At 47.4% G+C, this 11,521-nt stretch overlaps 2 protein-coding genes across 3 annotated transcripts; one reads left to right on the top strand and one right to left on the bottom strand.

Moving 5' to 3' along the window:
• Positions 1 to 1,146: 1,146 nt before the first annotated feature.
• Positions 1,147 to 6,803, bottom strand: EEF2KMT (eukaryotic elongation factor 2 lysine methyltransferase). Of its 2 annotated transcripts, XM_075105919.1 has the most exons (8): positions 6,610 to 6,803; positions 6,463 to 6,525; positions 5,728 to 5,808; positions 5,391 to 5,492; positions 5,067 to 5,200; positions 3,899 to 4,206; positions 2,346 to 2,495; positions 1,147 to 1,647 (listed from the first exon to the last, which is right to left on the bottom strand). In XM_075105919.1, the coding sequence occupies exons 1-8, from the start codon at positions 6,685 to 6,687 to the stop codon at positions 1,547 to 1,549; spliced, it is 1,017 nt and encodes a 338-aa protein (XP_074962020.1). In that variant the 5' UTR covers positions 6,688 to 6,803; the 3' UTR covers positions 1,147 to 1,546. The 2 variants fall into 2 exon arrangements, with proteins under 2 accessions (XP_074962020.1, XP_074962021.1); XM_075105920.1 differs by lacking the exon at positions 5,728 to 5,808.
• Positions 6,804 to 6,829: 26 nt separating this feature from the next.
• NDUFB6 (NADH:ubiquinone oxidoreductase subunit B6) lies at positions 6,830 to 9,499 on the top strand. The gene is made up of 4 exons (XM_075105921.1): positions 6,830 to 7,113; positions 7,189 to 7,281; positions 7,904 to 7,948; positions 9,347 to 9,499. Exons 1-4 carry the CDS (start codon positions 6,934 to 6,936, stop codon positions 9,413 to 9,415), a joined length of 387 nt encoding a protein of 128 aa, XP_074962022.1. The 5' UTR covers positions 6,830 to 6,933; the 3' UTR covers positions 9,416 to 9,499.
• The last annotated feature ends 2,022 nt before the right edge of the window (positions 9,500 to 11,521 follow it).

The following is an 11,521-nucleotide window of genomic DNA, read 5'->3' as shown; positions in this document are numbered from 1 at the left end:
AGCATTTTTAAACCCGCTTACTGAGTAATTGTTTAGTATCTGCTTTTGTCAAGCCAGACAGCCATTTGCTGATCTTGCCTTTCCCCTTCTGCAATGTGGCTACAGTAGACGCTCTCTTGAGAAAAGAGATTGTTGAGAGTGATTTTGGTTTTGGCAATTTCACTAGTTTATTGACTGAAGAATGATCCATAAACGTTTATTTGCCTATATTTATGTATTTATAGATTCTCCCCACACACTCACTATTCAAGTAAAATCCTGTCCAGTGGTTTGGCCATTCCCCTTTAGCCATTGCCGTGCACATGGAGCTAAATCAGGCACTTCTCCAACTAAACAGTAATGGCAAAAGCTTTAGAGATGTTTCATCTTCCTATAAGAAAATTTTTTAGATCCAAAATAAGCCATCCGTACAGAACTGTTGAGAGACTTGAAGAATTTTGTGTGAGGGGAGATAAAGGAGCTCCTGTTTGGGCTGCTAGTGTGCATTTACCTCTTTGAATTCTTACTTCTCGGGGAGAGGTAGCTAAAACCTGGGCTGGGGTTACTTCTGTATACCCAACTTAATCCTAGCAGTCCTGGCCTCCTTCAGCCTGAAGAATAAGATGATCCTTCAAGTTTCAAGCTACCTGTCATCCATTTTCTCTCCATTACTACAGAAGGAGGAGGCTAAATATTAATTCATTTTCTTTTAAGTAGCTTTTAAAATAAGGTACAGAAAAGGGAGTTGAAGGAGAAAGAGCAACAGATTTGATTTCTGCTTCAGGGCCAATACTGCGCAACAGGAAAATGATTAATGGATCTTGGAAAGCTTCAAAGAAGGTGAGCACAGTTATCCCCCCTTGCAGTGTATGTAGAGCACAGCTCCAGAGTACGATTATTTGTTTTCTGGCTGGTCCGAGAGGAGGGCTTCTGATCAGCTAGTTGTGAAAGTGACAGTCCTATGTGAGAGGAACGTAAATGAAGTTCTGATCTTTGTCACCACAGCAGAGTAAAGATGCACCTGATTTACAGCAGAGTCTATTACCTCTTACAGCATCATGTAAGCTTGCGACACTATCTACTACATTCCCTGTATTATTCATTATTCCATTTTAAGATATGCAAGTATATATAGACAAGTATAAAAAAAGAGCAGACAATTACAGCTGGTTTTAATATTAAAAATATTTATTACTATAAAATGCTGTCGGTGTGAGATACTCATCCTGTGATCCTGCAGATGTGCCTCCATTACTTACAAATCAAAACACAGTTGAAAAAAAAAAATACAGTTCAACTCTTGTCTTCTACAGAATCGAAGTGCAGAATGGTTAGGGCTTTTTTTTTCCTATTGCTTGAGGTTCACAGCTACTTTTCATGGCCAGCAGCTTGTATATATGCTGACAATTACAGGAAGAAACATAATCCACTTTGACAGCAGCCTGTGCATGTAGTTGTATCCTCAGTGCCTCTCCCGTTATGTTTCTAGAATTCAAGATAATTTTGTTGCAAGGACAAGACAGCTCCTGATGGTCTGAAATTTTGAATTATGTCTCATTTGCCAAGTCTATATAAATAGTTGTAAAATAGTTACGTTTGGCTGCATGTCATAGAGAAAAATACTGTTGCTGTGGGCTGGAATAATCTGCCATCCGATCCCAACTTTATCTGTAAAGAGAAACACTGGGAATCATCTTTCCGCTTAATGAAATGAAGGGTAAAAGTTGCATGTCGACCTTTGTAAGAAGAGATCTTTTGCTTGCTGTTAAAGCAAGCTACAGGCAAATGCTTATGTGTTTTGAAAAATTAATAATAATGCTTCTGCCACATGCTCAGCGTATTTCTGTGAATTAACAAACTGCTGCAGACCAGCTGTACAGCTAGTAGACTGCAAAAGCCAGGCTTTTGAAGAGTATATGACGAAAAATCCAAACTCCCTCCCTGTTTTATTTAATCTCTAGGTTTTTTTAAACCCTCAAAGAACAGCTAAGCTAAGATAAAGGTTTTAGGCTGTATCTTGAATGTTATCACTGTGACAGTGCAGCACAGATGGCTTTCCTCCTTTAAGCTTAAACGTTTTTTAGTTTCCTACTGCCACCACACTTGCAAGTCATCTCAAGGTGGTACTAACAGACGCGAGTTGTGATAGACAGGACGTAGCAAAAAGCTAAGTTCCAATCTCCTGATCAAATCCCTGTGGAAATGTCACTGCTCTTAGGCAGACCGCTCTTAAATCCAGCTCTAGGATAAGAATCTCACTCGTGGAGAATACCCATCACCAAAAATTGCTCCTGTTCATCTTTGCTACAGATTAAGTGATGGAGAAAGAGGCAAAAACTATACATTTGATGGAAAAAGGCACCTACCGAGTTCGGTCTGGAACAGGTGATACGTGTCTGGATTACGAATTGTGAAAGCGATGTAAACCTCAGGAGGTTTTCTGTCTGCTCTGGACGCGGAGAGTTTTTGTAGCATACCAATAAGGGTTAAAATTATCTCTGGATCGTATACCACATCTGCGCAAGAAGGAAAACATTCAGTATCTACTGAGAATTGAGCAAAAAGCAGAATGAAAGCTACAAAACAAAAATAGAAAATTCTCAACTTGTGGGAGAATACAATTGGTCGTATTCAGGGGTTAAAAAATTCCCAAAAGAGATCTGAGAAAATGCCTCTGTTTTACGTGCTATGTCAAGCTGCCCTCACCTCTGATACCAGTCCAAAATTACTAAAAATCCATGTTCATTTTTGTACATGGCTTGTCAGGCATTGTATTTAAGCACATCTTAAGGAAGACAGAAAAAAAAAAAGTGCATTGGTACTCTCTGTTCTGACTGTCTTTACAGAGCAAAACTTATTATTTATTATTTTATTTATTATTATAAAACTTATTATGGAGTTATTCAACTCCAAAACTGTATTTTGGAGGCTGACGGCAAAAGACTTGATTTGCACTGCAGCTGTTTTAATCTTGAAAAGTTTCCTTGAGCAGAAATAGCAATGAAATGTAAAACACATCACTAAAGGATACAAAATGCCAGCCTTCCTCATTAGCACTGTGATTCTGAAATGCGTCGGTCTTGTGTTCAGGACTGATACTCGAGAGGTGGTGGTTTGCTACACAGAGATGTCGAGGCTGGTATTACACGTGCCAGTAACAGACGCACCAGTTACTCCAGATGCGATGTAGCAAGGGAACGTCCTGCAGTCAGGACAAATAGTAGTAAGAGCAAATAGTAGATCCCTATAGATCACCTTCAGGTTTGAATTGCCCTGCCTCCTGGAGCCCAGCCTGAGCTGGTTTGTGCGTTCTCTCGAGTGTGGTTGGCTTTAGGTAACACCCAGTGACTTCATTTTACAGAATTCAGTTAGGGCATCTTGTGATACCTTGATAACAAAAGCAGAATATTTTGTCATTTTTTCACCTAAATTCTTAAGTAATTTTTGCTTTGCGCAGTCCCAAATTAGGGATTAAAATCCTGTAGCTACAGCTAAGGCATTTTACTATTGCTAGATTTTCCATTATTAGATTTTTATAAGCTCCCTCCAGATTTATACATTGGCAAGTTCCAAAAAAGTTACTTTCTTTTAAAATATGTGTTATCCCTCAAGAGGACACCAAGACTGCCAGTTATTGACGAGGCAGATTTATCATCTCCTGTTTCTGGATTTTTTAAATTTGTTTTTTAATACAGAAGGGAAAAATAATTTACTTTTCAGTCTTACGTAAACAACTGTTGAATATCTGAAAGAGAGAGAATGGTGGAATGAATGGGGAGATGTGCCCCACACTTCCAGATATGGTAACTGGAGTAGGGTTGAGTGAATCCTGCACACAAATACCTTTGTGTTTCTCCCTCTAAACTGCTTATTCCTGCATGAGAACAGACAGTGAGGTGTAATCACAAGTGTAATGCACCTGCTGCAACAATGACGTCCGGCTGAAGATCCAACAGTTGTTCTTCTGTAACTGAGCCCCAGTCGAGTTCTGCAACAATTAGTTTTGGTTTTTGGGAATTCGTTGCTTCTGCCTCCTGGCTTTGGGGCTCTGTTTGAATGGGACGAGTAGGTTCAGGCTCCAACACAAAGCCATTTAAACGGATGTTTTCTGTCAGCTGTTCGAGAACACAGTGGTGGTAATCACTAAATACATATGCCTTGGGATTGCAGGTTTTACAGATTGCAATTCCAGTGAAACCGATCCCACTTCCTAGTTCCAAGATTCTCCTGAAGGGTAACGGAGTAAAAGAAGGACTTAGTAGGACTCTAAATAGAGTTAGGAAATGGAAAAGTTCTAAGTATACCTAAAGGTAAAATCAGTTACAGATTATTTCCCTAATTTTTGAGTAAACCATCTACAATCTGATCTTTGTTTCACAACTGGGAGAGTTGGTAAGCACTGGAGATGCAATGATAAGCATAAAGTACTTGAAATACTGCGTTTGCATATGGTACAAAGGATTTCCCTTGCTGGGGTGAGATATGCCTCAAATGTTTTTAGACTTCTGCAGCATGGTTGTCCCCATCAAAACTGGTTGTCCAGTTCTTTTCACAGTCAGTGGAGAGAAACAGACACATCAGCAGTGCAGTTCCTTTCCTTCTGAGGTCGATATTTAAGGCTGACTTAGCTGATTCTTTCCTCAAAAGTCCTTGTTCCTCTCAACTGCTCATGATCAAAGTCTAGACAATGCAATTAGATGTGCACACCTGCATGGCCATCTTCTAAAGTTTGGTGAGATGAATCCCATCATGGAGTGAAGGGCATTAGTTAAAGTTACCGGCTAGGTAGTGCAGTCGCTGCAACTGAACAGCCTACTTTACACAGCATGCCTAACTGCATGGTGTAAGGGTTTGGATCTTAAAGGCTGTCTTAAAATAACTATGAGATCCTCTCCTGGATTAAAATTTGTCTGTTGCAGAACAGACCAGAGCAGCAGTTAGCTAGTAGCAAAAGGGTGTAGTCATTTCAGTTATTTGGGAGGTAAATATTGTATATTATCACATTACAGTTGCATAGCTCGCTCACAATATGAATGAAAATATCTTGCCTTCTTTTCCCATCTTTCCACCTGTGCTGTCATTGTTACCTGTTACTGAAAACTGAAGAGTTCTCTATTGCCCATTCAGTAAGGTGAAGAGCAGCATCCCATGTGACGAGCCCTGTCGTTCCTCCAGAGATAATTGCCACACTCTCAGAAAGGGTAACACATTCTCCCGTGGGCTGGAGGACACACAAAAAAAAGAGAGAGACGGATCAGCACAGACAATAGATTTTACAGTTTGCAATCAATATTGGCACCTGTAAAAAGGTAGGAAGCACTTCAGGTTTTTGGGGGGTTACTTTTAAAACCAATTATTGCTTAATTCAGATGATTAAAAGTGACTTAAAACAATGCAGCATTACTTCTTACCAGTAAGTAGTTTTTGTAACCATGACTGGATTCTTCTTCGTTTAAAATATCTGCCAGTGCATCATACAGTTCATCCAGGGGTTCGGCCGCTGTGGATTCATGCTGTGTGAAAATGAACAGGGCAGTTTCAGGTATCAAATTGTTTGTCACGAAACAGAAAACATACACACATTATGTACTATTTCAATACATCTCTGGCCGTAATATTTACACTGAATGCTATTTTTTGTTAATGCAAATAATTCAACTTGGCCCATAAAGTAAAACCGGCATATTTTCAAGGAGAAAACAAAACAACAAAAAAGGGGTTGCCACCAACATGAAAAATAAGCACTACCTTTTTAATGAGTTCTGTTAGAAAGCATCTTCGGTACTTGGTGGAAGGGGGATATTTTACACACAGAGGGTGGAGAATGGTCTGAAACAGGAACAGCAGTTGGAACCAGTTAATAGTGAAGGTTTTATGTCAGGCAGTGTGGGGCTAGAGGACTGCACCAGAGCCATTAATTGGCTCCTTGTGTCATGAAATGTATTATGATTCCATCTGTAGCTAAAAGAAGCAATGCTGAACCCGAAAATGAGACTTGGTGATTTCTGCTCGGTACATTAGTTTACAGAACTGTGGCCGCAAATGTGTTTTTCACTTTTCAGAAGGTAAATACCAAAACTGAGTGGAAAGAGAGTCCAATTAGTTCTATTTTGCCTTTCTCTCCTCTCTTTTTTTGGTTCACTGCCTTATTTGCAATTTCCTCTCCACACGCAAAGTTTAAGGCCAGTAAGGGTTGACGGATCCCAGAGTGACTTGGATCTCCTCCTTGCGGACTGCTGGGGCACAGGGTCAGCCGGGCTGACTTGCTCGCTCAGGCACACGGGGCTTAATTTTGATGCTAAGAATAGCTAAATACTAGGAAGAGAAGGAAACTTGCTGTCGTGCTGGGCCCAAAGAAAAACCTGTGACACAAAGTCACTTGTTCTTGGGATGATGGGCAAAACCCAGCCATTGCGATGGCCGCGGGAGGTGGCGTCGGGCAGCCCAGGCCTTCCGCCCTGACACCGGGTCGCCCCACCTTACCTTCTGAAGGATCTCCGCGAGCAGCGGGGAGCCCGGCCGAGCCCGCAGCTTTTGCTCAAGTTCCTAAAACAGAGGAAATAAAGCTGAGGCTTCCCCATCCCCTCGGGCTGCTGCCACCACCCTCAGCTGCCCGCCCGCCCGCCGTACCGCCCAGGGGAAGGAGCGGAGCTGCCGTGCCGCCAGGAACCGGCGCTGGAAGCGGCTCCCCAGCTCCAGCTCGGCCATAATGGCCGCGCCGAGGAAGAGGAGGAGCCCTCCCGCTGGAGGTCGGGCTCGAACCCGAGACTCCCAGAGTCAGGGTGACGCTCTCCCGGCTGAGCTATCGGGCTCGCTCCTGTGCCCACCCTGATGACGCATTACCGCGCGCCCTGCGGACGTCAGTGCGGCGCGCCGCGAGGGAAGGACACGGCGCCCGCCCGCCCGCCCGCCGCCGCCGCGCAGAGCCGAATCGGGAGCCGTGCCGGTGCCGCCATGAGCGGGTACAGCGAGGACGAGAAGCTGCGGGTGCAGCAGCTCCGCGCCCTGCGGCGCCGCTGGCTGCGGGACCAGGAGCTGAGCGAGCGGGAGCCCGTCCTGCCGCCGCGGCGGCCGGGGCCGGTGGCCGCCTTCTGGGAGCGCTTCCTGCAGCCCGGGGGGCTCTGGCGGCACCTGGTGAGCGGTGTGGGGCGGGCGGGGGGCGGGCCGGCCACCGCGGCCCGGTCCTGACGCGCGTCGCTCTCCCCGCAGCTGTTCAAGGCCTGCAAGACCAGCGGCTTCGTCCTGGTGCGGGTCGTGGTTCCCGCCTGGATCATCCTCTACTACCTAAAGTACCACGTCATGGTGGGTGCGGGCCCTCCGTGCGGCCTCTGACGGAGACGCGAAGAAGCGGATTGAGGGGGAGTGAGGGGAACGCGGGTTAAGCCCTAGAAGGAGGCCTCCCGTAGAGGGGGGGGCTGATGTAAGACGCGATCGCGTAAGGGGTCGCATGAACGTGCCGGTTAAGCATCTGCTGCTGGGTAAGGTGACTTCCCGTTGCCTGTTTCCCACTTGGGTGGCACAAATATGTATCTTTTTGACGCCTTTTGTGGTAGTGACCAGCTCTGACCATGCTCCTATGAGCTGGAAAGCTGCGACTTAATTGTTGCTTCCCTGGAGGAACGGTGACCCTGGGGATAACCAGGCTGCAGCTGCTGGTGTGGGGAAGGGGAACAGCCAACGCACTGACGATGGGACGGGCCTCCTGCTGCTGCAGCCTTGTCTTGCTTGGGAGGTGTAATTTTATTCACCGCAGGGATTTCTTTAACTAGTTGGAGGAACCCGGCTTGATGAGCCTTGTACTTGGTAGAGCCTGTGTTTTACAAGGGTTGTCATCCCTGTTTTGGAAATCTTCTGTACTTCATCTGGGTAACGCTCCTTTTCCCTTCCCCCTTCCCTCTCTTCCCCACTCCCTCATCACTTTCAGAAAATGCCGCACGGTATTGTTATGTCCAATCCACGGATATTCCCAGTAAGTCTATTAATACATTTATCTTCCAACTTAATAAAACAGGCAGAAAAGGGGTGACTTAGGGAGAAGTGCAGGTTTGTGGCATAGCTGTGCAGGGAGAATTTCTAGAAGGATGAGCTAGCTTGATTCTGTGGGCAGACTGCCCTGGAGCAGTTAGAGTATTTTTGAGCAGTTCTCATCACAGCCTCAGAGCAGACAGTCCCTGTTTCAGTGTTACCTCCCTCTGTAGCTGCCAACTTTTGAGGACCTGGCTGACAGCACTGCCGGTCCTGGGTGCAAAGCAGAAACCTTCCCTTATGGGATCTCCAGTAGCGACTGGAGCAGGTTCTTGCTCTGGAGAAGCGCACACAGACCGCACAGGGAAGTGTTCCTGTTTGGATCTCAGTTTGCTCCTTGTGCCCAATTTCATGGGAGGCTGAAGCGCTGGGTCTGTCAGGGCATGAAGTACCAGAGAAAGCCATGGCTGCACGCTCCCACTCCCCCAAAAAGGGACACGCCCAGCTGTGTGACTGTTGTGGTTTCTTGTGGTTTGGGGAGGAATTCGGAGCCAAGTGGCGTTGGGTCTGACCACACGAGCTTGGCCCCATGCGTCCCTGAAGGTGCCCACACTCCGGCGTCCCCAAAGAGACAGAGTCACACCACCCCCAGCTTGAGCTTTGGTTTACAAAGTGGAGGGTGTCAGATTGTTTGGTCTTTTCGGGTTTTTGGACTGCTCTGAGCTGTTAACTCATGTCTTGGTGTAGTGTGTCAGTGGCCAAATATTCTCATATCAGTTCAGCTCTGCTATTTCTGCCAGTTTCACTTTTTTTGCAAAATAGCTGCCTAATTGTGCTTTATCTAAAATAAAATTATAAGAAGGTCCAACCCTGACAACCACATAGCAACATATGGAAGGTCAAGTTGTGGGCCTCTGACTTCAGCCTAATTAATCACTTGAGTTAGGTCAGCTCAGTAGGCCAAGGCAGTGCCTGGAGCTGTAGAGACAGCAGCTGGGCAGATCTGATTTTTGAGGGATTACGTAGCTCTTCATGGGCTACAGGCCATGGATTTGGAGACTCACCAAAAGCTGTGCTGTGTTGAAGGCAGTTATGCAGTGCTATAAGTCCAATATAGATTTTTAAAACAACATAGTCTCACAATGTTTGGCTCCTGCTCCATAGCTGAGAAAAAAAGGGGTAGAGCAAGTACAGACTTCAGATAACCTGGTTGTGATATTATTTCAGAATCCTGAGAAATGTTGAGTGAATTGAGAGTGGTCTGAGTAAGTTGTAGTAAGATTTTTTTTTATTTTTCTGGAAGTGGGGACAGCTGCAGCTTAATTGAAAAACAGTGCTGTGGGAAGGGAGAGACTGGGTGGGTGTAGGAGAAAATGCTCACCATCCTCTCTCATTCCATCAGGGGGACAGAATTTTAGAGACGGGAGAAATTATTCCGCCCCTGAAAGAAGAACCCGATGAGCACCACTGATGGCTAAAAGCTAATTTCTTCCTTCAGCGAACAAGGCCAGAACTGCAGCTGCTTTCTCTCTTCTATAAAAGAGTCTTTATTCTGCATCGCCTCAGCTTTTCTGTCATTTACTTTCTCCTTAGTCCACATTACTCCGTTGCTACTAGTATGGCAGCTTCTTTTGCCTCCATTGAGCATTATTGCTAAGGCCTGGTGATCTCCAGCCCACCCTTCCTCAACTTTTTATCTGACCTGACAAGATCTGGCAGCAGGAAAATGCGGGCCTTAGAGTAACAGGAGAGATGCTATGGGTCCCAGGGGGTTGTGGAGCAGTCTGCTCAAAGGAGGGGTGTCATGGTGAGCTCCTGCTCCTGCATGCACACACACAGCAGCTGTCCTCATCCAGCAAGCCCTTTTCTACCAATCCATTCTGACAGACTTCCAGTGAAAATTAAGCTGCCACCTATGTCATCCCACTTGTCTGCCAAGAGGCGGTAGCAGAAGAGGCACTGCTGTTCAAAATTCTTTATTCTTCACCCTTTAGTACTTCCTTCACTGTCTTCAGCCCTTTCTAAGTCAGAGGATTCCTGCCCTTGCTGGCCCCACGTACCCAGGGCACTTTGTACTGGGGAATACTGGCCCCTAATCATGTGCTAAACCTACAAGTATTTTGGTGGGTACTTTTGGGATAGAAATGACTAAACCAGCAATCCAAAGGGTAACCTGAGGCATGTAAGGGGAGGGGCTGGGACAGAAGCCCCTCATGACCTCATGGAACCACGTGTGACCAGTATAGATGGTGTTTGTGAGGTCAAGGCAACAGGCAGGAGCCCCTCTGCTGTGCCTCGGGGCAGCCAGACCTCTTGTAATCCCTCCAGTACGGACTTGCACCAACAGGGCCATGGCCGACGCAGGGGTAAAAACCCTCCTGCAGTCGAAGAACATCAGGGTGGCTGTGGACCCCACCTCCAGCACCCATGCTCAGCCTGCAGCCCCCAGGCCCCTGCTGAGCCTGGGTGCCCCCCAGGCCCTCAACAACCCCACGGCAGTCTCTTTCCTTGGGTAAAAGGCAGCTCAGAGTGGGATGGCAACTGGGGAACAAAGTGGAGGGGCAGCTGTGGGCTGTGAGAGGGCAGTAGGATCCTGCAGGTCCTCACTGGGAGGCTCCAGAGGGGGAACTGGGGAAGCTTGAGGGTCCTGGGGGTGGGCACTGGGGAAGGTAGGGAGTCAAGGGGGAGACTGGGGAGTTAATGGGGGCTATTGAGGGTTATCGGTGGCAACAGGGGGGCAACAGGGCTAGTGGAGGGATTGTGGGGGCTTCAGGGGGGCTGCAACCTATGCTTCCTTCCCGTGGGGGTCCCTATGACTACCTCTGCCCCACATGTGTCAGCCCTACCAGTGTGGAGTTCCCCAGGAGTGCTCCTCCCCAAAACTGCAGCAGCCTGAAGCGAACGTTTGCCTGCACCAACTTGCTGCTGCTCAGCCTGGTTGACCCTGATGACGCTGCAGGCAAGGAGGCTTCCCCTGGCCCCTGTCTGCACATGCCGTGCCCTGAGGATACCGCCAAGCCCACCTCCCTGCCGGTGAGTGACTGCTGGGGATGCCCCAACCCCCTGGGGTCCCCTGATGACCCTGCCCTGCTAATGAGGGGCTGGTTGGGTTGCCTCACACCTCCAGGGCCCCCTTACACGCTTCTGCAAGGCTTGTGAGGGACTGGGGACCCTGACATCTCCTTAGGACACCCACGCACATGGGGATACCTGATACCTCTGGGGTTCCCAGATTCTGCTGCGGAAGCCCTGACAGCTCTCCCCCTTTAGTGAGAGACCCCCTGGGACTACAGGGTGGTAACCCCCCCAAGTCCCACAGATATCCCCAGAGGTCTAGCAGCCCTAGACCCACCCCTGATTCCCTGTGTCCCTAGGTTGTGGGGCCCAGGTGGCTGTTGTAGGCCATAGACTGAGTCCCAAGTCTCAAGGACTGGTGTGGGTCAGCTTGTGGGGCCCCAGCATCGCCTGGGCATTTTGAAAGAGATAACCCTCCCCAGGTGGAGGGAATGGATCTCTCTCTCTCAATAAGGGAGGGGTTTGACTGTCACAACCCCACTAAAAAAGGCAATATGGGACA

The sequence above is a fragment of the Phalacrocorax aristotelis genome, chromosome 10 (genome assembly GCF_949628215.1).
Source record: "Phalacrocorax aristotelis chromosome 10, bGulAri2.1, whole genome shotgun sequence".
Lineage (NCBI taxonomy): Eukaryota > Metazoa > Chordata > Aves > Suliformes > Phalacrocoracidae > Phalacrocorax > Phalacrocorax aristotelis.
Note: the sequence above shows the minus strand (reverse complement) of the source record. Positions and strands in the feature narration are given on the sequence as shown.

Bases quoted from the DNA above. Each gene is read 5' to 3' on its own strand.
- EEF2KMT (XM_075105919.1), bottom strand. From the start codon at position 6,687: ATGGCCGAGCTGGAGCTGGGGAGCCGCTTCCAGCGCCGGTTCCTGGCG. The intron at 6,526-6,609 runs GTACGGCGGGCG...CCTCTGTTTTAG, and splicing joins TCCGCTCCTTCCCCTGGGCG to GAACTTGAGCAAAAGCTGCG. The intron at 5,493-5,727 runs GTAGTGCTTATT...ATTTTCACACAG, and splicing joins TAACAGAACTCATTAAAAAG to CATGAATCCACAGCGGCCGA.
- NDUFB6 (XM_075105921.1), top strand. From the start codon at position 6,934: ATGAGCGGGTACAGCGAGGACGAGAAGCTGCGGGTGCAGCAGCTCCGC. The intron at 7,114-7,188 runs GTGAGCGGTGTG...CTCTCCCCGCAG, and splicing joins GGGGGCTCTGGCGGCACCTG to CTGTTCAAGGCCTGCAAGAC. The intron at 7,282-7,903 runs GTGGGTGCGGGC...CATCACTTTCAG, and splicing joins ACCTAAAGTACCACGTCATG to AAAATGCCGCACGGTATTGT.